Source organism: Podarcis cretensis (genome assembly GCF_951804945.1).
Source record: "Podarcis cretensis genome assembly, chromosome: 10".
Taxonomy (NCBI): Eukaryota; Metazoa; Chordata; class Lepidosauria; order Squamata; family Lacertidae; genus Podarcis; species Podarcis cretensis.
Window position 1 is genome coordinate 55,701,180 of NC_137179.1, and position 27,404 is coordinate 55,728,583.

A 27,404-nucleotide genomic window follows, 5' to 3' on the forward strand; every position below is an offset into this window, starting at 1 on the left:
CTAAAATGCATTTCAGAGGTTGTGGCAATGGCCTCAACATAGCGAAGGTAATAATGAGTTTATAGCACTTGCAACTTTTACTAGTAGTAAGGAATGTCTTCAGCCTGGATTGCCAGAACAAAGCTTGTTTACTTGCTGTGGTGTTCAGTTTCAGTGATAATGGATCCTTGCTGAAGTACTGGCCAGCTCTCTAGAACCATGGAAACAGGACCGAATGGTTCTGGCATTGTTTTGAAGGTGCATCTTAGAAGCAATTCGAGGGTTAACGCATGCTCAATCAAGAAATAACATTTGGCAATAAGAGGAAGCATTCTTGGCATTTTGTAGCAGTGGGCATTCAAGAGAAAACACAGCTAATGATCCATTACAAAGGTATTTGCAGCTGTGGATTTACCTCTCCCTAATACCAACATTAATCTGTTTTTTCACGCAGCTTTGCAGTTTATTCGTGTGTGTGTGTGTGTGTGTGTGTGTGTGTGTGTTTCACACTTTCTTCTGGTTGTAAAACCAAACCATGTCTGAAACACTGGGTCAAAGTTGCATGCCGCTTAAACTATACCTCTCCACTGAGTTTTTGCTTCTTCCGCACAGCCAGATGATGACCACAAAATTGTACTTAGATTTGCCCATAAATGTGGCAAGGAAGCTATTTTTTATTTATTTTTAAGCCATTGGATTCCACCCCTCTGAGAATAGCTACAGCACTGGTCTTTTAAAAGTTTGTTTCAAAGTAATTCAAAGATGTTAACTGGGATTTCATAGAATTTTTTACTTGAGGAATTCAACTCTGCCACAGTTGACTTTTAAGAGAACACTATTTCACCCTGTAATAGCTATTAACCTTTATCTAAAAATAAGACTTCTACATGCCAGTTTTGGTTAGCCTCATACACACTAAGCTGCACAAAGCTAAAACAGTATTTCTGTGCATTTTAAGGGGTGGCAAACTGTTCCATCTTGTCCCCAATGCTATTTAACACCTATAGGAAACTGCTAGGAGCTGTCATCAGAAGTTTTGGAGTGAAGTGTCACCCATATGTGGATGACACCCAGATCTATTTCTCTTAGCCATCAGAATCAGGAGAGGTGGCTTGAGGTGCTAGACAAGTGTTTGGATGTGGGCCAACAACCTGAAATTGCATCCTGAAAGGACAGGTGTTATGTGTTTCAAGTTCCTTGGTCCAGAAGGTGGGGACACACTGTTCTGGATGGGGTTGTATTCCCCTGGAAGGAGTAGGTTCGTAGGTTGGGGATACTCCTGGATCCAACATTGTCAGTTGAAGGACAGGTGGCCTTTGTGTCTGGGAGTGGTTATTTCCAGTTCCAGCTGGTTCACAAACTGCTGCCCCTTTCGGACAGAGATGATTTGGACATGGTACTCGATGCTCTAGTAACTTCCAGATTGGATTGTTGCAATGCATTTTATATGGGGCTGCCCTTGAAGACAACTCAGAAACTTCCAACTGGTCCAAAATTCAGTGTCTAGGGTTACTTTTAGAATTCATTGCTGTCAGTCTAAAGTCTTTTGTTTCCCAAAAGTGATACAACTTTAATATTATTAAATTTTTTTGCAGAAATGTTGACCTCTATTGTCTTCAAAACATTGTTGATTTTAAACTATTTTCTCATTGGTTCTTAGTGCATTTATAATGGATTGGTATTTGTATCCCCGCCCCCAAATGGAACTATAATTGTAGATCAGGATTACTGCACAATATGAATATAAATTGTTTGCTTTCTAAATTTTTTCTTTTTCAGATAGTGATTTCTCGTTCAGAACACTATGAACCGTATGTAAATTTCCAACTGGATCACCATCCTGTTTCTCTAATTAAGAATTTGCCAGGCGATGATGGTTATATTCTGGTGGTCACCGGGAATAGGGTAAATATTTCATAATCTTTTGGTTCTAGGGCTACCTTTATGCAGTGGTACTTCGGGTTGCGAACTTAATTCATTCCAGAGGTCTGCTCTTAACCCAAAACCATTCTTAACCTGAGGCGCACTTTCACTAATGGGGCCTCCCACTGCCGCTGCCACTCAATTTCCGTTCTCATCCTAGGGCAAAGTTCTCAACCTGAGGTACTACTTCCAGGTTAGCAGAGTTTGTAATCCGAAGTGTTTGTAACCTGAGGTACCACTGTATAAGGATTCCTCCTATTATCATTATACAGTCCATCAGTTGTGTAAGCGGGTACCCCAAATAATGCACCCCAAAGGCACAGCAGAACCCACAAAGTCACAACAAGGAGCTTGCCAGGCTCTTAAAGCCTCTCCCCACTGCCCATTTGGAGGAGGTTGCAACTTTGCCCCCTTGTGTTCCATGGTAAAGGTAAAGGACCCCTGGACGGTTAAGTCCAGTCGAATCCGACCATGTAATTGCATGGGCAGAGCGAGAAAGCTCTACCCTCCAAATCAGCTTCTGCCCACTCACTGACAAAGAACCTGTTGCCCTAAGGGTTCTTGGCCGGGAGCAGTTTATCCCCCCTCACTAACCATTTTTCAGGGATGCATCTTCTCCCATCCCATGCAAGTCAATGGAGACATCACTCCATAGATATGTATAGGGAGGAAAGCTCTCTCTGTGTTATTGTTTTTTCAGCTGTGAGGAAACATGCTGCACAAAGCAGGGGCTGCTGCCTTACCATTGTGTGACTAGCTACAGCCTCAACTGCAGCCATTTTACCCAGCACATTTTATGCGGCTCAGCTGGGATCTGAACCCCAACTAATTATGTCCAGGTTTAAGGCATTTCCACAGGTTATACTGCCATTGTATTCTGGAATATAAAGAATAGAAGAGGCCCAGAATAAACACATTCTTACATTTGAATACAAAGGTGGAAATGCAAAAACCAATTTAAGAGTCACTTTTGCAAAAGTCCACATTGGTTAAACTTGTTTAATGCACTCTTTGAGGTTCTAATGAGTTCGCCTTGCAGCCTTTCCATAATCTTGTGTGCATTATTTGCTTCTTTGATTTTTTTTTTATTTTTGCATTAAGAAATCAAGTAAATGAATATAGGGAATTGTTTGAGCAGAAGACCTGTGAGGAAAACCAGTAAAAGAAAAGTAATGTAAATGTAGGGCTGACACCTTTCCTTTTTCTTTAGTGCAAGCTGTTGAGAAGAAAAATACACAATGACTTAAGTAAAAGAATGGTATTTTGAATGACCTTTGTTGATAATGTATTGAGCTTAAATGGTATTAAACATATTCTGTTATTGGAAAGAGAGTTTAAAGCGAAGAAATGTTAGTGTAATTCATCATTCTTGATAGCTGTTCGCCCCATCCTTTTAGGAATTCTACAGGCACCAATTAATTGACACTGACTAGGACGGTAGCATTATTCCTGCCTTACAGGAGAGGCAAATTAGCCATCATTAGCCATTTAAAACTAGACTAGGAGTTGGCCTTTACAATCAAGCATACATTACCCAAAGCTGTGCTTGAAGGTATGGATTCAGGTTTTTGAAAAATAACAGCCACAACAACCCCAGTCTGTTCAAGCAATGAACTCAACACATTTTTAATCCCCTATTCCCTATTTTAAGACAGCAACTCAATGCTGCTTTCAAGTATGCCTTCTGCTTCTTGCATGATCAATTACTCTAGAAGTGAAAAAGAAGTGAGTAAAAAAACTTAACAAGGGATTTTTTGGAGGGGTGCGTGAACACACAGGGATACTTCTCATGTCTTGTGGTTTAGATTTACTGATATACCTAGCATGGATCAGCAGCCCTACATATAGTGTGCAGCAAGAGAATCCCTTCCCTTTCTGTGATCCATCAGTCTTCTGATGGGTCGTGCTTTCAGTGTTTATTGAAGAATATGAGCCTGCCTATATTGTAAAAGTTAACAGCCATATCATTGGCAGGGTAACTTAAAAGTGTTTCTGGCTCCTCAGCTGTGTATACATTGTCTACTAACCTATACAGTTTTGGGGTGATTTTCATGTAACTTTCCTGTCACTAGATAACAAAGATCCCACTAATTGGACCAGGGTGTTCTCACGTCAATACCTGTAGCCAGTGTCTTCGATTGCCTTCCTTCATGAATTGCGGTTGGTGTGGCGACCAGTGTGTGCGGTCATCTGAGTGCACTGTAGGAAGCTGGACACAGGAAACATGTGCACCGAAAATTTCTCAGGTAAAGCTATTTTTTTCTTTCATTAATCCCTATGTAATGTAGACTGGTGTAATGATAAGTGTATACAATTCTGGGCAAACTCTCGTTACCTTTTTGGAGAAAAGCTTTCCAGAGGAGAAGCAGCGATTTGCCAGTTCAACCCCAAGCAGGGAGTGGGTTGGAAGGATCTAGAAAAAAAACTGCTGCAGTGGGACACATGAAGTATCACTTCTGTGATTTCCTTTTCACAAGTTAAAACATGCCCTCCAATGATTTAAATAAGATGTTCTTACACTATGGCACACCAACAGAAAATCTCTTCAGTGGGGCTTTTCCCTGCCTGAAGGAAAAAGCATTTTCAGTCTCTCTCAAATTACATTTGGGGCTACAGCATTGAGGAGAGGATTAATCCTCTCTTGCTGCCCTCCAGCCATGTTTCTAAATGGAATCTCTACCCTCCAAACTTTTATTTGCCCGTTAGGGTAAAATACAGAAATTGAGAGAAGGCCTTTGTCAAATTTTGCCTGGACAAAAATCCCAGTAAAATGGGTAAGGCGTGACTGGTGGCTTTTCCATACTTTGCCCTGTGACAACTTACCATGTTAGTTTTCATTTATGTGAACTAATTATGGCTTTCGGCATCAATATGGGAATAAGTCAGGTGTGAACATGCTGAATGACTCCCAGAGTTATTTTGCATACCAATTTAGGACTTGAACGTTGGTGAATCTTTCTCACTTTAGATTTCTCATAATGAAGTGACTTCCTCATTCTTGGTAACAAGAGTCATTAATATAGAGTGGCTTTCTTTTCTGTTTAATTTTTTAAAAAAATATCTAACACCATGGAAACTGGCACTGATACGCCCAGGAACCTCGCCAAAATGCTGGAGAGGCTGCACCTCCACAGGCATGTATCTCCACTTGTGGTGGGAATGCCCCCAAATCCAACTTCTGGACAGCAGTCCTTCAGCAAACAAGCAAAATAACTAAACACCTGTTAGAAGTCACCTCAGAACTGGCTCTACTAAACATCTTCCAAGATAATAATACCCATGCACACTATAAAGAGCTCATAATCTACCTACTCTCAGCAGCCAGAAACACTGGAGAGACCTGTCACGAGTAAGCATAGACCAATATGGCTGACCTGACCCAACAATCACCCTACCCCACAAACAAACCTCACTGCAGCCAACTAAAGATAACCAACCATGCCCTGCCTCCCCAACCTCTCTCACCACCAAGAAATATATATGTATGTGTGTATTTATACATATATGTGTGTTTGTGTATGTATGTGTACACACACAAACACACACAAACAATAAATGAATAGAGAACCTACTCAAGTGACACTGGCATAAAACCACACAAACATACTAAATATTACCACCACAATCTTCTCTTCCCCTTCTCTTTCCCCTCATGCTTCTTCCCCCACATTACTCTGTATAATGTCTCACATCAAATGTAAAAAAGACTTTATGATTTGGAGGGGGGGAGAAACAATTCACATTTTTTGTGAACTAAGAAGATCTTTAATAAATTTTTGTTTAACTTTTTTGAACCTCAGTACTGAGGCTGGCTCAACGGAGCCCTGTTCCCAATGGAAGCCCTATAACGGAGCTGTCAATTCTGTTGACACATTTGGGTTGTGTATTGTTGCCCATTAAGTAAAGAGACAGCCTGCAGATTGGCCCCTAGGAAAGGGAGCCTCTCTAGAAGCTGCTTTCCGTTAAAAAATATTCATGAATGCGGAAAGTGTGAGCAAGAGTTAAATTACACAAATGAGAAAAGAGCTTAGTAGCCCATTGCTGTTTTCAGTTAGCTATGGTCATTGCAAGATTTGTACAGGCTGCCTCTGCATTTAACCAAATCATTTTGCATTAAGTGTGACATAATTATGAAGGTCTAGTTTTACAGAGCGGCCATGCCACTTGTAATCCCACACGTAAACACACCAACCGTTCACTCGATATATTTGTCTCTGCTGCTCACTGCTATTGGTGTTTTTAGATGGATAAATGCATAAATAGTGGAGCCTTTGAACTACCGAACATACTTCTGTTTTGCTTTTAAAAGTGCTTAAAATAGCATCCAAGTCAAGCCCGACACAGAAAACGAATCTGTGTCAAATTTGTACCTTATCAAACTGTTGTAATCTGTGTTGAAGCAAAAGAGAAAAAGCCTATGGTGACAAGACATAGCAGGATAGTGGTAAACGCATCTTTTGTAATGGATTAGAACTCAGTTGTGAATTCAGGAAGGACCAGTGAACAATCCTTGCACCCTACAGTTATGTATAGATGCACAACATGAAGGGAAATCTGTCTTCTCTGAAAGGGGGAAGCTTTTACAATCACTTTAAGCAAGTGCACATGGCTTAAATGGGCTGGAAAGCAGGCCCTAAATAATTTTTAAATTATGAAGTCTGATTCATAGTTACATTAGGCCTTTTATGCACTTCACGTAGTGTAAAACGGCCTTAGAGTGAATGTAAATCACATTTAAAACTACATTAAGGCGCCTTACCTCTGCCAGGGCAAGGGTAAGAGGACTTCGTGTGACTGAGATGTCATGCTAAGATTAGTCTGTGAGGTTAGTATGAAATTGTTCAAAGCCGTCATGTGTAATTTGGGTTTTTATGACAAAATGCAGGCATGCTTGGTATAGTCATGTTATTTTTACATGCAGGAGATGTTTTTAAAGGTATCTGTTGAGTAAGGAAGCCATTAGGGGGGGAAGTTTCATGAATACTGTATAGCAATTCTTTAAATCAAGTCCACTGTGCTTACTCAGGAGAAATTTTGCATAAAGTTAGTGAATGATGAAAAATTCTCAGAGTGCAATTGGATTGATATAAAGCTCAAGTTCATGTGCTGAATATATTATTTTTTTAAAAAAATGCAATAAATATTATTCTCTGGCAGTGATAAATGAAGAAATATCCTAATAGCTTGTGCCACAGCATATGTGAGTTTGTGGAACTTATTTCTAAAAGGAAGAAAAATAATGCAGCTGAGAACCTAAATCGCTAGCTGCTAAGGGAGATTTCACGCTTTGGTAGACCATGACGGTTGACATTACTACTAAAAATAAAAAAAATAGATTATTCATCTTTGGCCTATTGCTTTACACCCATGCACATTAAATCTAGGGAAGAACCGTGTGTTTGAGGCTTTTTGCTGGTACTATCAAATCAAAGATAACCTGCTTTGTGTGGCATTTGCAATAAAATCCGTAAATCCATCCATATATATGAGGGTTTTAAAGGAACAGTGTGGTTAAAATATGCTAAGTGATACTCTGGTCCTTAAGTTAAACACAGAGTGGTAATTGCAAAGGCCTGGGTTGATGGTAATGCCCTCATTTTGCCTTTACTATGATAAGAAAAATTTCCGTCATTTTGTGGTGTTTTGCCTAGTCACGTGGAACCAGCCCCAACAACAGCTATGGGTTGTTTTGGTCTTAGTGCAGTGGTCTAAGGCAATTGTGATCCAAATAAAATACACTGAAACATCCCTGCATGGACATAAAAACTGCTGCTAACATTGTAAATATCGCCCTGGGACCAAGCCTTTAGTTGGTTAAAAAAAAAGAGATGGTAATCTATCCCATTAAGAGCAATTTTGTTAGTGTTTTTTAAATGCAAGAGTAGGACTCCTAGTTTGTATCCTTTGCTTTAAATAGTCCACACACTTTCTCAGAATTTTTGGTCACAGTGATCACATTCCTAGGTGTGGCAGCATTCGCAGTCAAAACGGTTTCTCTCTAAATAAGCAAGAAAGAAAAGAGCCCACAAAATATCTGAACTTCCCTGTTTCATGTAAAATAGAAATGTACAACTATGGAAGGCACAAATGAAATGTAATTCTATTGAAATTAAACTTGGGCTTCCCTATAAATGTTCATGTAGCAGCTATACTTGCACCTCTATGAGCAGCTGTACTTGTTTGGCTTGGGAAAATCTCTCAAAATGTCTCTCGGTACTATTTTTCTAGAAAAAGAGGTGCTGGAAATCACCATGAACGCCTCCTTTCATGGTGGCATGATGGCAATGGCGCCCACCTGAGTAGGTGCTGGAACTGAGTTCCGGTGAGCTCTGGCTGGAAAAAAAAAAGCCTGACTTGTAATTATTTAGCAACAGTACTTAATACATACCCTCCAACCTCCTGGGAGGGAAGATTGGGACATGACTTCCCACAACATCACCCCACCGGCTGCCTTTATACACCGCGGTCGCTGCCTCTCCCCCCCACACCTTCACCATCCTGCCACCAGCCACCCTTACATACCGCCTTCCCCCTCATCTTACCACTGGCTGCCCTTACTCATTGCTGTTCACCACCACACACACATGCGCCACACACGCACCTGCGTCCAGAAGCAGCACCAGAGGAATAGGAGAGCATGGCACAAAAAACACACACATCTTTGGGTTTTGTGTTCTTTTGGTTCCTGGGAGAATGCAGCAGAGGCAGTGCCTGCAGAGGAGGAAGCAGAGGGAGCCAAAAAGGGACATCTAGGATTGGCATCCGAAGCTGGGGTGGCTTCTGTAAATCCAGGATGTCCTGCTCATTAGCATGGCTAAATAATAACAATAATTTAAAATTTATACCCCGCCCATCTGGCTGGGCTACCCCAGTTACTCTGGGTGGCTCCCAACAGATTAAGAACAGAATAAAACATCAACCATTAAAAACTTCCCTAAACAGGGCTGCCTTCAGATGTCTTCTAAAAGTCAGATAGTTTATTTCCTTGACATCTGATGGGAGGGCATTCCACAAGGCGGGCGCCACCACTGAGAGGGCCCTTCCTAATTGTCATTGATAGAAGATTTTGCAGACCAACAAACTCTAGAGTCTTGTTTACACAAGGGAGAGTAATATAAGACACTGAGGAAATACGGCATATACATAAAGATGACTCTGGAGTAGATTCCAAATGGACTTTAGTAGGGTCTGGATTTAATTCATTGTCTCATTTTCCCTAGGATCAATTGTTTCACTATTTATATGGTTTAATTTGTGCAGCATGTTCACAATACCTACTTCGCCCTTGGCATTTTATTTCCTAAATCCTTCTAGCATTAAGCCAAGTCAATAAAGTTTAAATGAAATGTGCCAGTTCCTTTTGGATGTTCAAAGGATACAGTAACCTGAGTATTTTACTAGAAATGTCCTTTTCAGATGCAACATGAAGAAGCAGGATTCATGATGAAAGACACAATTGTGCTGCTTCTTAGGAATAAAATAACTCTCACTATAAAATATTAAGCCAAAGTCACTTTAGTAGTTCCATCACAAGCATAAGTTAATTCTTTTGTTCTCTAGCCTGGGGGCTTGAATGTTTGCAAACTCAGATGCTATTGTTAAAAGTCTATATATGCCTTAAAAGCATTGTCAGATTTTATTGACAGTGCCTTGCTGAAATTTGAACAACTTCCATAGTATTCATATATTTTTCCCACCATTGTTATATTTACAACACAATTTACAATATATAGAAGGTTGTGGGAGGGGAAAGAGCACTTCCTTTTTGGATTCTCACTACATTGCTGCAAGGTGGTTTATTTTTAACTTGAAAATGTAGAAGTAACCAAATGATATCAATTCAGCCAAAGCATTGTAGCAACCCTGCTAATTCTGTGGCTCCCAAGGCAATGTTTGATTTAGATGTCTTTGAAGCTATCATCTCCATGAATTCTTGCCTTTTCATCACGTTGGTGAAATAAGTTACTGATATTCTTTTATTCACTATCTTACTTCTAATAAAATAAGTGCATTGTATTCTTCTACATACCACAAGAAAGACATAAAAGACAAGCTAAAGGGGTATTAAAAAGACTATTACAATGCAGAGCTTGTTCAGTGCCCCTAAACATAATAATTCAGAGCTTTCGAGCAGTGGCTGGGTTATTTATTGCTACTGTCTGAGAATGCTCATACTGTGATGAATGAAAGGTGAGGAACAATTAAGATAAAGGGTAGGGTACTCTCCAGCAGAAGAAATTATTTTCTCCCATTATTTTCCCCTTTGAAAAACACCTTCAAAGCCCATCAGAAATCCTAAGTGTGTTACTATTTTTTTTCCTTTTCAGATTCTTCCAAACAGCGCAGCTTTTGATGGTGTAACAAGACTGACCCTGTGTGGGTGGGACTTTGGGTTCAGCAAAAACAACAAGTTGAATCTTAAGAAAATGTCGGTTCTTATTGGGGGACAGCAGTGCATTCTGGATGTCAAAGCTAGTGACAAAAACAAGTAAGAGAGATCAACACTGTCTTTATAAGCAAGTATCACAAGGCACATGGGCGATGGAAGACGCCACCAAATAACTTGTGCCATGCATTCTTTGGCCGTCTGTCACTGAAGTGTGATATTCAGTAGTAAATCTTGCTGGGTGGCAAACTGTGTCACTGGAAAATGGTCCAACCACCAGCTCATAGCTCTTACTCTGTCAATAGTTCTCAGTAGCACTTTATTTTATTTATTATTATTTACATGTGTTTGTTGTCTGTTAACCTAGTTCTGTATAGCATGAACTGCCTATTTCATATGAGTGCCCTTTTTTTATCTCTGTAGGGATGCAAAAAAGATTTAAAGGTTTGTTACTAACATACCCTGCCAAGTGTAGATTCCCAGCCAATTAGCTAGCCTTGTGGACTGGCTCTGCACCAGCCTCATTCATTTATCTGGTGTACCAATATGGGTGGAATCACCAATATATCTAGAATGTGGAGGTAAGAAATGTTGACCGTGTCTACAGCATGGCAGTCCAACCTCTCAGACCAAAGGCAGTCTCAGTGGAGGATGGACACTGGCTGCCACAAACCTTGATTTGCAGCTCACATCTCTCACTTCCGCTTACACAAGCCGTCCTTTGAGGATGAAAACCACCAAGAAACTCTGGTTGTAGTACAGTGCTGGGGCATAAAGAGGGGAAATGTCATGCTCCATAGACCTTAGCAATTTGGTCTCTAGTACCCCTGCATAGTGGGACGCAGGTGGCGCTGTGGGTTAAAGCCTCAGCGCCTAGGGCTTGCCGATCGAAAGGTCGGCGGTTCGAATCCCTGCGGCGGGGTGCGCTCCCGCTGCTCGGTCCCAGCGCCTGCCAACCTAGCAGTTCGAAAGCACCTCCGGGTGCAAGTAGATAAATAGGGACCGCTTACCAGCGGGAAGGTAAACGGCATTTCCGTGTGCGGCTCTGGCTCTGGCCAGAGCAGCGATGTCACGCTGGCCACGTGACCCGGAAGTGTCTCCGGACAGCGCTGGCCCCTGGCCTCTTAAGTGAGATGGGCGCACAACCCCAGAGTCTGTCAAGACTGGCCCGTACGGGCAGGGGTACCTTTACCTTTACCTTTTACCCCTGCATAGTAGGGGTACTAGAGGGACACGGGTGGTGCTGTGGGTTAAACCACAGAGCCTAGGACTTGCCGATCAGAAGGTCGGCGGTTCGAATCCCTGCGACTGGGTGAGCTCCCGTTGCTCGGTCCCTGCTCCTGTCAACCTAGCAGTTCAAAAGCACGTCAAAGTGCAAGTAGATAAATAGGTACTGCTCCGGTGGGAAGGTAAACAGCGTTTCCGTGCGCTGCTCTGGTTCGCCAGAAGCGGCTTAGTCATGCTGGCCACATGACCCAGAAGCTGTACGCCGGCTCCCTCGGCCAATAAAGCGAGATGAGCGCTGCAACCCCAGAGTCGGCCATTACTGGACCTAATGGTCAGGGGTCCCTTTACCTTTACCTTTATCTTTACCCCTGCATAGCAGTGATAGTTGCTCCATACCCTGGCTCTCCAAGGGGGCAACGGCGGCGGTAGCATTTGGTTGTTTGGAAAGACTGTTGGCTGTTTGGAAAGACTCACAGCTGCTTTTCTTCTGGGTGACTTCTGAGCGCTTCCAAAAAAAGGTCAGCGTGTTGGACCACCTTGGACTACAGAGTCCTCAACAGCAGAACCCATGCATCTCCTCTTGGGAAGAGATGTCGCTGCTACAGCATAGACAGTTAAAGCTGGCAGTTAAAAACATTACTGTGATACCATTGGAAGAAACCCAGCACAAATATATAGTTCAGGTCCCAAACTAGTTCTGTTTGGTTCCTGTCAATTCTTACAATTGGTTCCGATTAGTACTTTAGGATCACAGAGGGTGACTATTAACAGCTACTTCTGAATTTACATCTTTAACATTTTACCTTTTGGGGTTGTGTTCTGGCATAGCTGTAGGGATGATGTCATTAAAGGACTTGTTTTCTTTGAGTGGCTCATACAAGCCTCATCATATCATTCCTTTAGATAAATCTCTGATAAAGCTGTCCTAACACGTACTTTTTGTGATACTCTTGGGGACACCCAAGGAAGTTTTTCTTACCACAGTAATATCTGTTAGGGCAGAGCTCTTGTAAGAGACAAGTTTTGTTGATCTTTCACCCACTGTTTGGAACAATATATATATATTAAAAAGTGTGTTTACATAGAAGCTGGAATGTGTTCTCATCTCTCCCCCCTTCCACACACTAAGTCAGAGGTGCATCACAAAATATCTACAGCTTCAGGGCTATCTATAATTACTAATTTAATAAAATAATAAGTTAAAATTATGCATCAGTGAAAGCTATAAAAACTTTAAAAAACGAAGATTATTAGTATAAGTTTGGGTGATTATTTTATATTTATAACATAATTAGAAAGAATGTCTTTGCTTTGTTGTTGAAGGTTGGAGTGCACACTTGGCGATGTAACGAATGCACGATTCAATGTATCAAGCGTCGTTTCAAATGGACAAGCTAATGCCACTTTCAATACCTTCTCTTACGTGGTAAGTGTTAAAAGCAAAGGCGAGAAACATTTTTCAGCTTGAGAACTGCATTCTCTTGTGAGAAACCTTCCAGGGGGCATGGATGTGATGTGTACCTTTGCTTAGCAAGGCCATGAAGAAGACAAGAGATTTCTATGCATACACTCCTAACACTCATGTTGCTAACCTGCCTCCTGGTAAGAAGAAAGCCCTAACACAGTTTACATCCCAGCTAGACAAAAGCACTAGAGTACGGTGCAGAGCAGGATTGGTGAGGGGGCTGCTGAGGTAGGGCATGGCCTAGGGAGGGTCTCGAGGTCCAGTCCTGGAGGGACATTTGGCCCCTGGACCTCTGGTTCCCCACCCCTATGTTAACCGTTAAAAAAGTTACTTATTATTAAGTATGATGACCTCATTATACATGTTTTCTTTTAACATGATTCTTAATTTTGCTTTTTTTTTTAATTAACAAGCTGCATTCTTTTTACTTGACAGGATCCCATAATAAGAAGCATCTCACCCACCTATGGTCCAAGATTTGGTGGAACGCTGTTGACTTTAACTGGGGAATACCTAAGCAGTGGGAACTCTCGAGAGATTTATGTTGGTAGTAAACAATGCAGATTGACAAGGTATAACGTGAAACCATGTTTCAGTGTTGTTAATGTACAGGCTGTTGTTATTTTATTAGTACTGTTCCATTAGATTTATGTTCCGCCCTTCAACCCAAAGTGACCAGGGTGGTACATGAAAAAACATAAAACGTATAAATCAAAAGCAGTAATATAAACTGATATCAGAACTCGGAAGCATTAAGATAGAAAGAATCAGAAATTTCAAACTTTATTTACTGAATTACTTGTCTGTATATCCAAGAAGAAAACAGTGCATTATTATTATTTTCTCAACAGGGAGTTAACTAGTGCAGTATAGACAATCTGTGGGCCTGCAGTGTGTAAGAGAGGTCTGTGTATTGCAGAGCCCCCCAAAAGTGCATTTCTGTTTATCTCTCCCTGTTTTCCTTACTTTTTTGGCCAATGGATGTCTAGCCTCACACACTGTTTATGTTGGTGGAAACATCTTTCCCTCACTCTAGTGTTCTCTCCCAAGTGCATTTTTTATTAAGAACACAATGCGAATCTTGCTGCATCAAGCCCACCTAGTTTTGCATTCTGTTCTCACAGTGGCCGGCCAGATGTCTATGGCACCTGACATTATTTTCCAGCAAGAGTGGGAAAACAGCCATGCATTTGTGTGGAAGGTGCACATAGGAATATGTGGGAGGGGGCTACCTGTGCTTGGTGAACCTAGTGTCAGGGGTGAGGGATGAGTTTTGCCTCCTCATAGTTGTGTCCCAAATTGAAGCCTGCTTACTTTGTTTCCTGAAGATGCTCTGGGTAGCTTCCCCCAGTTCCATTTTTAAGTCAGGCTAGAGCAGGGGTCAGCAAACTTTTCCAGCAGGGGGCCGGTCCACTGTCCCTCAGACCTTGTGGGGGGCCGGACTATATTGGGGGAGGAATGAATGAATTCCTGTGCCCCACAAATAACCCAGAGATGCATTTTAAATAAAAGGGCATACACTCTACTCATGTAAAAACACGCTGATTCCCAGACCATCCACGGGGCGGATTTAGAAAGCGGTTGGGCCAGATCTAGCCCCCAGGCCTTAATTTGGCTACCCATGGGCTAGAGTATGATTCCAGAGAATGTTGGTAGAGTCTGATGGAATGTTGGAACTATATTTACACATGGAGGGATGCAGTTCATACTAAGTGTGCTAATGTAGCCTTCCTGTTCCACTTTCTTCCCCTTTCCTTCTGTTTGCTTCTTCATTTTGATTTCTGTTTGGGAACTGGCATTGTGTAATGGATGTGCCAAACTGCAAAAAGTTTCAGAGTTTAAGCCACAGTGTCATCCAAACTGGGAAGTGGTGGCTTAATTTCAGAACTAGGATATCAAGTTAGGGGGTTGTAGCCAATGTTATGTAATTTAATGACTAACTTAGGCCCATTAATTTCAATGAACTTATTCTTAAGTGGGACTTGGCTAGGTTTAGAAAATATGCAGAATGTATTTTCCAATAGCGATTATAGCAAATATTTTCCCCTGTGGATTCTTCTTGTGCAGAGTTTCTGATAATACCATAGAGTGCTACACGGCTCCAGAAAGAGAAGTGTCAGAGTGTCATGTCAGAATGAAAATCGATTCAGCGGTTCGTTCAGCAGGTCATTTTACATACAGAGAAAACCCTACTGTTTCTAAAATTTATCCTGCCAAATCCTTTCTTAGGTGAGTGAAATTTCCTACAAATATATTCATAGGAATGAATGAGCAAAGAGTAGCACAGCTTACCAAATTTCCCAAATGGATGTGCATTTTTATTCCTAGGTAATATGCCAAGCAGTTTTATATATTTGGATACCACTACCTTCCCCAAAAATGAAAGGGGTTTTATTGACAATTTAGAAACCCTAAGCCCATCATGCTGTTACAGTCTCCGTTCACACATATTGGCTGCATATGGCTATTATGCTAACTAGTGCTTTAGTGCTATGTGAATTAGCCTTTTGAACTTGCACTCCCCCTCGCATGCCCCTTCTCCTTTGGTGTAGCCATGAAGAGGAAATACAGAGCTTCTACTTCAGTTTTAGATAAACTGTAGTTTAGCATATCATCTGAATCCTAGACTGCGGTTAACCTGAGCTATGGTTAGTTCAAAAGAGGTCAGCTTCATAAACTACGGGTTGAAGTTGACTTGCTTCATCTAACCCTAGCTGAGATAACCACAGCCTGTCCAGGTTTGCACAACACAGTAAGATGTAGTTAATCTAAAAGAAAAGTGAATGTTTTCGAACATTTCATGACCAAGCTGGAGAGTAAGAGGAAGTGTGTGAGCCTAAGCCCTGCATAAGCTCAATCTCATAACACTAACTATAGTTCAGCATTATGTCCGAATGAGGCGTCTCTCTCGCACTCACACAAACATATATGAGAGCCATAACATTTTTCACCTGAAGTGAACCACAGAATAGTGCCTTACCTAGCCAGGAAAAAAGGGGTCAGTGAAGATCTACATCAGGAACAAGGTGGGGGAAATCAAATCAACCTTACGCAGTGGTTGAATCAAAGGCCTCTGTAGGGAGTAAAGGGGACTGCTCTATATAGGTAGGGTTGCAGTTTATGATTTCGTGTTCATTTCTTTCACAAGGCCATTTTTGATCTGTTGAGTCTAAATAACATACTGATATTTAAGAAAATGAAAATACTGGTGTGCATTTTGAATTGGTATTTGTTTATATGATTATTGTTTCAATTTCTTTTTCTCAGTGGTGGAAGCACAATTACAGCTCAGGGGATCAATCTGAATTCAGCACACGCTCCAAAGATGGTGGTAACCGTCCCTAAGCTTGGCAAGAACTTTACTGTGGTAAGTCTGTAGCACAGGGGTAGGCAACCGAAGGCCCGTAGGCCGGATGCGGCCCAATCGCCTTCTCAGTCCAGCCCATGGTCGGTTTGGGAATCAGCATGTTTTTACATGAGTAGAATGTGTCCTTTTATTTAAAATGCATCTCTGGGTTATTTGTGGGGCATAGGAATTTGTTCATTGCCCCCCCCCCAAAAAAAATAGTCCGGCCCACCACATGGTCTGATGGACAGTGGACCGGCCCACGGCTGAAAAAGGTTGCTGACCCCTGCGTAGCATAAGTGCTAGCTTTAGATTAATATGCGCATACCTTCAAACAGAGCATGCAGCACGATCCTGTGCAAATTTACGCAGAAGTAAGTTATACTGCGTTCCTTGGGACTTATCTTCAGGTAGCTGAAGATGCATTTAAAAATTTGAATTGTTTGAGATGTTGATTTTTATTCTGCATATCTCTATATATCTTCTAGTTTCTGATTAACTTACAGAACAATGCAGCCTTTTGCATTAAAGATGACAGCAGCTAGTTGCATTGGGAGGCTTAGCTTTCTTTAAAGTCTCTAAAAGGGTTTGATGGTGTACTTGGGCAAACAGGCATCACAGTGCAGGCCTATATGCCAGCTGAGCTTTCAAATACCACAAAATATATTAAGACCAGTCAAGCATGTAGAAAAATTCTTTGTCATGTAGGCTCTATTTTATTCTTGTTGGAGAAGTGCCATTGTCATGGCGAAGTGTGTATATAGTATAGGGAAATTGAAGCCTGCATGTGTGGAAATACATGGGTGAAGTTGGTGTTCGTGTTGGCCTGACACCTGTTCCTAGTTTCCCAAACTATGTTTTAACAAGGCAGGATCATTAGCATCCGAAAGAGCCCTTTCAGTGTGTGCAACCACCACCACCCCTTTTCTGCATTAGACGTCCACTTGTCGTCACTGTCATTTCCTTCACTCTTTCATTTCTGGTGAAACTGGAATGCTCAGGGTCACATGACAGTTCTTAGCTTAGACATCTTAGCAGTTGGATGCATCTGTCTAGGCCAAACACTATTCCTTTTTATTTCCGTCTACCTTTTTCCAAGTCTGTTACTGATCACCTAAATCTTCCCATTCACATTGTTAGGCATCCATGCTTTAGATTCTCTGTGAAAGGCCATTTATCCTCTGAGCTGCCATGACGGTTGAGATGCTATAACATGCCACCTTTTTACCCCTTGCTTTTATCTGGGTCAGCTACCAGCTACCCTAAAGCACACAGATCTTCTTCCACATTTATCCTGTTGTTGCGCAGGTTTCTTAAAAATCAAGTTAGATACTGGAGTTCAGGTTTTATCGGCCATGGCTTGCTTTCATTGCCTCATAGGTCACAATTAGGGTTGAGGCAAGAATACATAGGCCTTCATATTGTAAGCCATGTGAATTTTTGAAGGTTTCCTTCTTTCCTGCAGCTCACTTAAATGCTATACATATTTCAGTAGTATCCAACCTTTTGCAAATACACACACACACACACACACACACACACACACACATATATATATATATATATATATATATATATATTACAACAGAGAATAAATACTGCCTGAAATACAGTGGAAACATTCAAGGAGAACGTCTTTTAAAAGCCAGATAAAATAGATGGTATGTTAATTTAGTCTTGATCAGATGGATTTGGATTTTTTTTTTATTACAGATTATCAATGCAGTATTTCATGAAAAGCATCACATTTTTCAATTTTTAAAATCAATTTCAGAGTAAGAATGTCATGTCAAATTACCTAGCAATAAGGGCACAACAAATGCAATTTCTCTTGACCTTCCCAATCAGTCACATTGCATCACCACTAAAGAATATTATTAGATTTATTTATTTTTTATCGTTCTCTGAAAGCATCCTTTTTTTGAGACTGGCCTGATAAAGTAAAGAGCTATAGACCCTATTCTAATAGATGCCCACAAACTAGGTTATAAGTGTCACTGTTATTAATTTAAAAGACATTGGTACTCTGAAGTAGATTAGATGTGCAATGATTTTATGTTAATGAAATCAGTATGATTACCAGGATCTGTTCTGATGTATACAAATGCTTCTGTGTATAATCACCTACATATAAAAAATAGGAATATAGGTATCTTTTAAAGTAGTTATTAATGAAAAGGGATATAATTGTCTGAGGCCATTGCAGCAAAAATGAATATAGTTACATGCTTAATCTATGGCTTGCTAGTATTACAGTGGTGCCTCGGGTTAAGTACTTAATTCGTTCCGGAGGTCCGTACTTAACCTGAAACTGTTCTTAACCTGAAGCACCACTTTAGCTAATGGGGCCTCCTGCTGCTTCCACGCCGCCGGAGCACAATTTCTGTTCTCATCCTGAAGCAAAGTTCTTAACCTGAAGCACTATTTCTGAATTAGCGGAGTATGTAACCTGAAGCGTATGTAACCTGAAGCGTATGTAACCCGAGGAACCACTGTATTTCATTCTATTTAATGTAAACGGAATGCAACATATTTACATGCACACTCCTATGCATGCTTACTCAGAAGTCAGTCCCACGGTTTCAATAGGGTTTACACCCTATGTTTATAATTGCCAACACAAGCCTTTAATTTAAGCACCTTTAACTTCAGTTGGTAACCAGATTGCACCTAGTGCCTGCAATCTGCATGTGCTCCCTTGAGGCATACATATAGCTCATCATAAAAGAACTGTGCAATATTATGGAACAATATATGTTTTCTTGTTTATAAGGCTTGGTCCACACATGCCACAGAATTGAATGGGGGAATTACCTGCACTCTGCAGCTTGGGGAAAATAACTTAATTTTTAATAAATTAATGAATGAATGTTCTATTATGGGTTTTTTTTTAATGGCTTTCAGATAGAAAACCAGCACAGCAAACAGATGACTGAGCTAAACCTTATATTTCGGCACTAGCCTGGTAGCCAAAGCAAGAAGGAATTCTTGCAAGTGCATGGAATTCAATGCATCTGAGAGAACTGGCTGGCAAAGGAGGACCAGAGTACTCTGTTCCTACTCTGTGCCCAGCATAGAAATGCAGTCAACTGCTGCTAGAAGGACAGAGGTGCTTGTTCCTCTTCTGCCAGCCTGCAGTGGGAGTAAGAAGAATTGCAGGCTAGTAACTTTTATGGACTTATGCTTATATTTACAAAGCTGGCTAAGCTAGGATTTTTCTGGATAACATTAAAAAGTGATGACTCCCACCTGCAGGCTAAGCAGTACTGTCCTTTATATTACATTGTTCTGCTGCTCATGTAGACCTGACCTAAGGACAACACTGGACCTCTCAGAGATGCTGGGTTTTGAGAAGAAGGTGTGAGGGTTCCTGCAGCAACTCAGAGCCCTCACACCTCCTTCCCAAAGCCTGGCGCCTCAAATGTATGATTTGCAATACTTTAGGTAGGACAGTGGGGAAGAAAACATTCCCAGCTGCTGCCAGTTTTGAGTTTGAGATGCCCATAGCATTTTTGGCAGTAGTCTGGAATGTTTCTTCCATTGTCTTAACTAAATTCCATTGCTGGGCTATTTTTCTTTCCGCTCCAGCCTTCAACTGAATGAAAGACCACAGTCCTCAGCCATGGACTATTTGTGCTGTTCTTTCACGTGAAAAATGATGCAACTGGGCCAGAACTTTCCATGGGCATACAAACTAACAGCCTCAGATTAATTCTAGAAATGCTTTTTGTACACATGAGTTTAGATAAAATGGCAAAGGTTCTATAAGATAAACTGTGTGTTATTCTGGAAGATCTTGGTCTGATCTCTTGACTTCTTCTTTTTAAATAAATGCAACATTAGGGAGTGGCTGCTAATCTGATTGGACAGAAGCTGCAGGCATTTAACCCCTTTCCCCCCATACTGTTTTCTTAATGCAGATCTCTCAGTCACAAACTGACATATGTGCAAACTGCTATTTTCTCCATGGGTGGGGGGGAGGGACACAGGCACTTGTATTTCCCTCAGCAGATCAAATAGCAGCTTGATGTGTTTGTGTGCTTTAGACTGCAGAAGGAGCTAAAACCCTCCACCCCTCCATGCTACTACTTCATCCCAATAACTTAATACACCACTGCCCACAACTCCTGCAGCTGCATTTAATAAAGAAAGATTGATCAATTGTGGTTATCCCAGCACAGTATGTAGTTTGGCCCTGAGTCAGCCAGAAAGCACACCAGAATTTCTAAGCTGGCAACAGAGTCTGACAGAGCTACTGCAATGTGCATTCTATTTTTGTATGCATGCTTTGCATTTGTGCAAATTGGTTATAGGCTCATTTCCCCAATTAGATTGGGGTGGGGGGAGAAATATACATATGACACTTGACTGTCAACTCTTGACTATCGTCTCGGTTCCCTACCATTTATCATACATAAACAACTTGCGTGTGTATGTGCTTGTGATCCAGCATTGCAGTACAAAGACAACCACTTTAACTGTCAATAAATCAGTCAGTCAGTCAGTTTTATTGCACATAGTCAAAGGCTGCCGCAATGTACACAGAATCATTCAATAGTTAAAAGGAAATATGCTGGATTAATGCAAAAAACTTAAAACATTTATAGTATCAAAACATTACCTACTCTAAACAGAGCTATAGAAGTACCTTAATATACAGGTTAAGACTTTAAACAATAAAATTTATAGGCTAAAATCACCACATGGCCACTAATATATTAAAAATAATGTTAATTAATGCAATGTACAATTATATTCAGAGTTTGGTGATATAGAATATAGCGTGATGTAGGTAGGGTCAAATAAATTCATCTCCTTTACAGTTGGTCACAGAAAAAATATATAGCTATGTTTGGGTAAAACGAAACTAAAATCCTCTTCTTCCCCTTTCTTCTTCTTCTTCTTCTTCCCCTTTCTTCTTCTTCTTCTTCTTCTTCTTCTTCTTCTTCTTCTTCTTCTTCTTCTTCTTCGCCATGCCCATGTGTTTTAAGTAGAAAAGTGCTCCTCCTTACTTTGCAGACTTGGCCATTTGAGCAATTTCTTATGGGTGTACTTCTTGCAGGTCCAGGTTGTGCTGTTTGCTTCTATGGAGCTGCCAGATCTTGAAATAGAGACCTATATTTTTTCCCCATTGAAACAAATGTGGAAATCAACAGGTTTAGAAAGTGGGCACATGGTTTTGTGTTAATGTGTTGGATCTCATTTAAGCATCCATCCCTTGGTGCGTAAAGAAACCTGTACTAGTGGAAATAAGAGCAGAATTTACAACTTCCCAGAGTTTTCAACATAAGAACCATTTCCCAAGATGGTAGGAGTGTTGGACACTGTAGCTGGACATAAAAGTAGAAGACAACGCTGAGTGTCCAAGACACACATCCATAGACTTTCACACACACACACACACACACACACACACACACAGAGAGAGAGAGAGAGAGAGAGAGAGAGAGAGAGAGAGATGCCCCTAATATAATTTGTTTAAGCCCAGTTTATGTAACATCATTTGGTGAGTGTTACAAAGTATGTCCATGATTAGAATTAACTTTACAATTTTTTTAAGTGAGTGTGAAGTTTTATAATGGAAAACCTATATTGCTGCTATGTTAAAAGAATATGCAAGCTATAATTGGGACAATTCTCTGAAAGCAGAAATCAACAAAAGTCGAAGTCATATAAAATGTTGTGATACTCAATTGTCTACTTACTCGGTTTCCTTTTCTTATTTTAGGCATGTAAGCATCTAATACCTCTTTCCCCCCTTATTATTTTAGAAATGTAATCATCGTTCTAATGCTGAAATGATCTGCTGCACAACTCCAATGCTAAGATCCTATAACCTGACACCACCTTTTGTGACAAAAGTATTATTCATTTTTGATGGAGTCATCTCACCTGCATTTAATTTTGATTATGTGAATGACCCGGACTTTACCATTTCCTCAAAACCAGTGGTGATTTCCAAGGGAAACCAAAATATAGTGATTAAGGTAAGGGCTATTTGGTTTTAAATGTGGTAAATGAGCATGCCCACGTCGCCCCAAAGAATTCTGGGAAACTTGTCTGGAACCAATGGGGATCTGAAGCAAACAACAATGTGGACATAATTTTGACTGGCATACAGATGGGACAAGATGTGAAAAGCTTGGGTTAAATTTAGGTTTTCATGTATATTTAGTTTTTGTCAGTGCTTTATGTATATTTAGCTTTATGTATATACCAGCACCATATTTTTTTCTAGAAGAAAAGTACTGGTTTAAAGTGTGGCACTTATGTAATAACTTCATAGTGAGTATTGGCACCCTTTTTCTAGAAGAAAAGCACTGGTTTCTGTTAACAGACATTCATATGCCTGTAAAACAGTAAGGAATTTGGTTATATTTTTACAAGTGCTTGACCAAGAACTGGTGCTGTTGAGTAGCAATACATCTTTAAAGCAAGATTGGGTCAGGTCTAGAACTCTGCTGTCAGTTATAAGGACCCGTTGCCTTTTCTTTTTTTAAAAAAACAGCAACACATTTCTTTAAAAAAGTTGCTAAACAGTTTTACATCCCAGGAAGCAGACTTTAGCACTGGGCAGAACCACTAGTAATTGTGAGCAGGGCACAGAGGCAGAAATGAACAAATTCAGACCATGTTGGGCAATTGGATAAATGAAGCCTGTTAGATTTCACTGAAAATTTGACATGTGATAACTAAAACCGATCCTCGTTTGTGTTTGCTTTCCTCCAACTCACTGATTCAGTTGGCAACAAAAGTAAACCTGGTTAAGGATTAATGTCAAGCCTTACCCATGTTTGTGCCTTTGTCAGCAATTTTGTAGTTGTAAGCAATTTCAGCACTTAATCCTGAATAACTCCCTACAGACTTCTGAATATAGTTCACTTTGGCCAAATATAGTTCACATGTGAACAGTATGTATCCTGCACTAAGCTGTTGCACTAGTGTTAGGTACATGTTTTAAATATCAGTGGTAAGTCCCTACTTAAAATGAGAAGTGCATCATGGGGTAAACTATTATAGTTATTCAGTATCCGCCCCCACAAATCAAACTCTTCAGTGAGAGGCACTCATAAACTATAGGCCAGCTTTTGAGAACTTGTGTTCCTTCTGTCAAAAGGTCACTGTAGGCCGAATTGGCAGCATTCTGAGCTTTATATACACACACAAAAAAACCAGAGACAAGTTTACATGCCTCATAATCACGTTTTGTCATCCAGTAATTAAGCAAGCACAGCATGAAATTAAATGAGCGCTTGGTTCAGTGAACAAACAGTTCTTAGCAAACCAAAATTCTTTTATCTGTTTTCTTAATTAGTGTCAGAAGAATAGAGGAGCCTTTATCAATTGGTTTTTCAGTAAAACTAATCTAATGCGGCACATTTTCCTTTCAGCAAGTGAACATATTCGGACCAAAAGGTTCTTTTTACCTCACTCAAAGAGAACAGGGTACTTTATGCCACCGCCACCACTTGAAGAAAAAAAAATCCCACAGCTCTTAGGCAGCTTATCTGGACTGTTGTTTTGGTTTTCAGCAAAGAATTGCAAAAAGTCCATGACAGAAATCCCCATCTTAAAAGTCTGTCTTTGTGACTTCAGATAAAGTCAGGCTGACGTAAGGTTGCGCATGGAACCCCAACATTCATCTTCTACCTGTGCTTTTAAAAAACCCCTGATCTGAATTGTTCTGCCTTCTGTCAACTTACGATTTGGGTTCTGAGCTACTCTGCAGAAAATAAAGCTCTGTGTTCCCCATTCACTCTTACGGGGAATCTAAAAATTGCTATAACTTTTATTCCTTCTGGGATAAGCAGACACAGAATATCTGCTCACATGGGGCTCTGGGTTTTTTTTTGGGGGGGGGTGCCAAACGGCGTGGCTGCGATTAGTCCTGGGAGGCTGCCATCTTCCTGTGTGGCTGGGGGAGGGGATTGTCTCCTGATGCCACCTACCTCCGTCCACACTGGGCCTTCCATTCTGGGCTGGCCTCGCCTGCAAGGCCACTCAGAGGCAAGGACATGGGGACTGTGCCCTGCCTGCCCCTGGCATATTTAAAGCGGCAGCCAGGTACAGGGTACTCTCTTTACAACAGGAGATGAAGCATGTCAAATTTTAGGTCTGAGATTTTTGTAGGGGAAGTAGGAGGGATTTTCTCTCCTCCAAAATCCACAAATATATTTTTTAGGCCAACTAAAACTCCAAAATCCATATTAGTTTCACATTTTGAGGCAATGAATGACATCAAAGAAAGCATATCTAGCCAGTTAGACAAAGAGAAGCATCCATTGTCTAGGCTAGGGATGGAGAACCACCAGCCCATGGGTCTACTTAGACCTCACAGGCCTACCCATTTGGGCCACAAAACCATTTCAGCCAGGCCACGCCCACCAGGTATGGGGAAGGTAAAAGCCTGGCTCAGCCAAAAGGGGGTTATAAAATCAGGCCTTCAGAAGGCCCCTTGCACAGCATCTTAAAGGACAGAAACAGTCACTAGAGACGTAATTGTAGCACCAGTTGACTGACAAGTCGATAACTGTGATGAGGAATGTGTATCAACTCAAAAGCACTAAAACCTGCAGACAGTATTTCAGGATCCAGTTCATTCCCTTTGCCAGTAAGAAGCCCGAGTATTTGTCTGGATTTATTCTGCAGCTGTAATAAATGGGAAATTACTGAACTCCTTTACAGGATTGTGCCAAAGTGTTGCTATGTATTACCAAATTGAAAGAAAATAAGGCTCTCCCTGTATGTATCTGTGATTTACAATGGAGCTCCTGGCATTTCATCAAAGCTCAGTCTATCCAAGCCATCTCAATGAATTCCTAGGATTGTTTTACAACACCTGAAGCCCATTTGCCTGGATCCAAACTGCAGCAGTAATAATAATAATAATAATAATAATAATAATAATAATAATAATTTATTTATATGCCACCCATCTGGCTGGGTTTCCTATGGCCATTCAGCAACTTGTTGCAATTGTATGCAGTTGAGAGTAGAAGTGGCAGATACTTTTTTGTTTAGCCATTTGTAGATGGTTTTTGGAATTTTGAAGACAGTCCCTGAAACCAGACTGTCAGCAAGCAGTGATACTTGATTTAATGCATTCTAATTGCCATTCAGAAACTCAGTGTGTTTCTAAGTCTCAGGAAGGAATCAGTGCATTTCAATGACCACTCACTGTCATTTGTTTTATTATATCTCCTTAATGAAAATGTTTAGCAAGGGGAAATGAGCCTGGCTTGGTAAAGCTTCCCTATTATCTTTTTTTTCTTTTGTAATTCTGTTTCCAATTCTTTTTATCTGTTTTTTTTTCCAGGGTAATAACATTGACTCAGAAGCTGTTAAAGGTGAAGTGCTAAAAGTTGGAAGCAAGAACTGTGAGAATATTACTTTGAAGTTTCAGTCTGTTTCCTGTACTGTTCCTAAAGAGCTGCTAAAATCCAACCATGAACTAAACATTGAGGTAAGATACCTACCCTAGCATTGCATACGTGGTATAGTTTGAAATGTCACTTCTCTACTAATAATATTTGCACAATTGAAGTTCTAATTTGTTCCTTGTGTTTACACATCATGCTTCATCTGAGTTGTTTAAACATTTCATTGGAAGCAGCACTTGCAATTACTTGGTGGAAGAGCAGCCAAAGCTTTCTTTTAACCACTTCCTTTGGTATGAATTGGGTCCTTCCAGTTAGGTCCTCTTCCCTACCTTTTTGTTGTCATTCTTGTTGAGTGATCAGCTGTTCTCATGGTCTGCTCCACTGTGAAGACTTATTGTTATGAAGGGAGGAAAGAACTCCCATTACACTACCCTGTTGCGTTATCATCTCCAGCTGAATGTGTGAATTGTCTGCTTTCATGGCCCAGTTTTTTTAAAAGAACAAATTATCTTGATAGTCTAAAACATGGGGTTTATATTTTAATAATTCTTGATATTTGAATTGCTGAATCTGTTCAAACGTGGGCAGTATCCCAGGCTGACTTTTCAATGTTTTGATTTCCAAGTTGAGCTTGTTCAGCTCGCCAGTTTGAGCCAACATGAGACAACCTTAACTCTAGCCTTAAACTGGCAGTTCCTTGGGATTAAGGCAGGGGTTGTCAGCCTGGTCCCTACCGCCCATTAGTGGGCATTTCAGGATTCTAGGTGGGTGGTAGGAGGTTCTATGGCACAAGCTGAATCCTCCTTCCATCGAGCACAGGTGGGCAGTAAGGAAATTTTACCATCAAGAAAGATGCATTAGTGGGCGATAGGTATAAAAAGGTTGACTATGCCTGGATTAAAGAATATACTGAGGTTTGGAGGGGTTGCAACACTCCTGCAGAATCCTGATGTTTCCCTCTGAATTGTGTTCAGTCCTCCATTTTCACAAATCTCCCATGGATAGATTTGTTGTTAGAAAGCGGAAAGCCCATTCTGACTATTTATATCTGGGAAAAGCCATGATGGAGGGAATAAAGAATAAACTCCCATTTCTCCTTCCAGTTCTGCTACTCTAATCAACATTGGAGCCAAAACACAGCTGCTCTAAATTTTAAAAAGTTAGGTGATCCAACCCTAGACTTGCACATATTTCGCCCCTGAGATTACACATTGGGAGCTAGGGGTTAACATATGTCTTTGTCTTCTGGTACTATCACCTCTTCTGCACCAAGGAGGAGTTGGTGTGATATTTTCAGGAACAGAAGGGGTAACATGTATGCAGGTATGATGTCATTGCTCAGGCTCAAGAAAGCCAACTATTAATTGAAGTGTCCTTTGCAAAAGTCATCTATGTTCTTATATTTTACTATATAACCCTGGAAAATATTTTTGGGAAATTTCAGAATGCATGCCTTTGTTACATAGATGCTGTAAATTATTTAGTTATCATATTTGAAGGCATTAGATGTTGGCACATTCACAGTGCACATCCAGCTGCATTTCTCAATGTGGGAAATTAATGGGGCCAACATGCATGAAATAATGCATGCAAGGTGGCAGGAGTTTTTGTTTGTTTACTTTATTATTTTTCTGCTTATTTGCAAATTGCTTATGCACCCAGCATAAAAGGGAGACTTTCAAATCTATCATTCCAAAT

At 40.7% G+C, this 27,404-nt stretch overlaps 1 protein-coding gene across 2 annotated transcripts in view; it reads left to right on the forward strand.

Annotated features, from left to right (window-relative positions):
• The window catches only part of MET (MET proto-oncogene, receptor tyrosine kinase), a 100,236-nt gene that overhangs the window by 50,201 nt on the left and 22,631 nt on the right, over nucleotides 1-27,404 (forward strand). For both annotated transcript variants that reach the window (XM_079994063.1, XM_079994064.1), the window contains exons 4-12: nucleotides 1,759-1,884; nucleotides 3,975-4,148; nucleotides 10,230-10,390; nucleotides 12,839-12,941; nucleotides 13,416-13,552; nucleotides 15,048-15,209; nucleotides 16,248-16,347; nucleotides 22,098-22,313; nucleotides 25,643-25,789. In XM_079994063.1, the coding sequence (XP_079850189.1) occupies nucleotides 1,759-1,884; nucleotides 3,975-4,148; nucleotides 10,230-10,390; nucleotides 12,839-12,941; nucleotides 13,416-13,552; nucleotides 15,048-15,209; nucleotides 16,248-16,347; nucleotides 22,098-22,313; nucleotides 25,643-25,789 (1,326 nt within the window). The remainder of the gene's footprint in view (nucleotides 1-1,758; nucleotides 1,885-3,974; nucleotides 4,149-10,229; nucleotides 10,391-12,838; nucleotides 12,942-13,415; nucleotides 13,553-15,047; nucleotides 15,210-16,247; nucleotides 16,348-22,097; nucleotides 22,314-25,642; nucleotides 25,790-27,404) is intronic.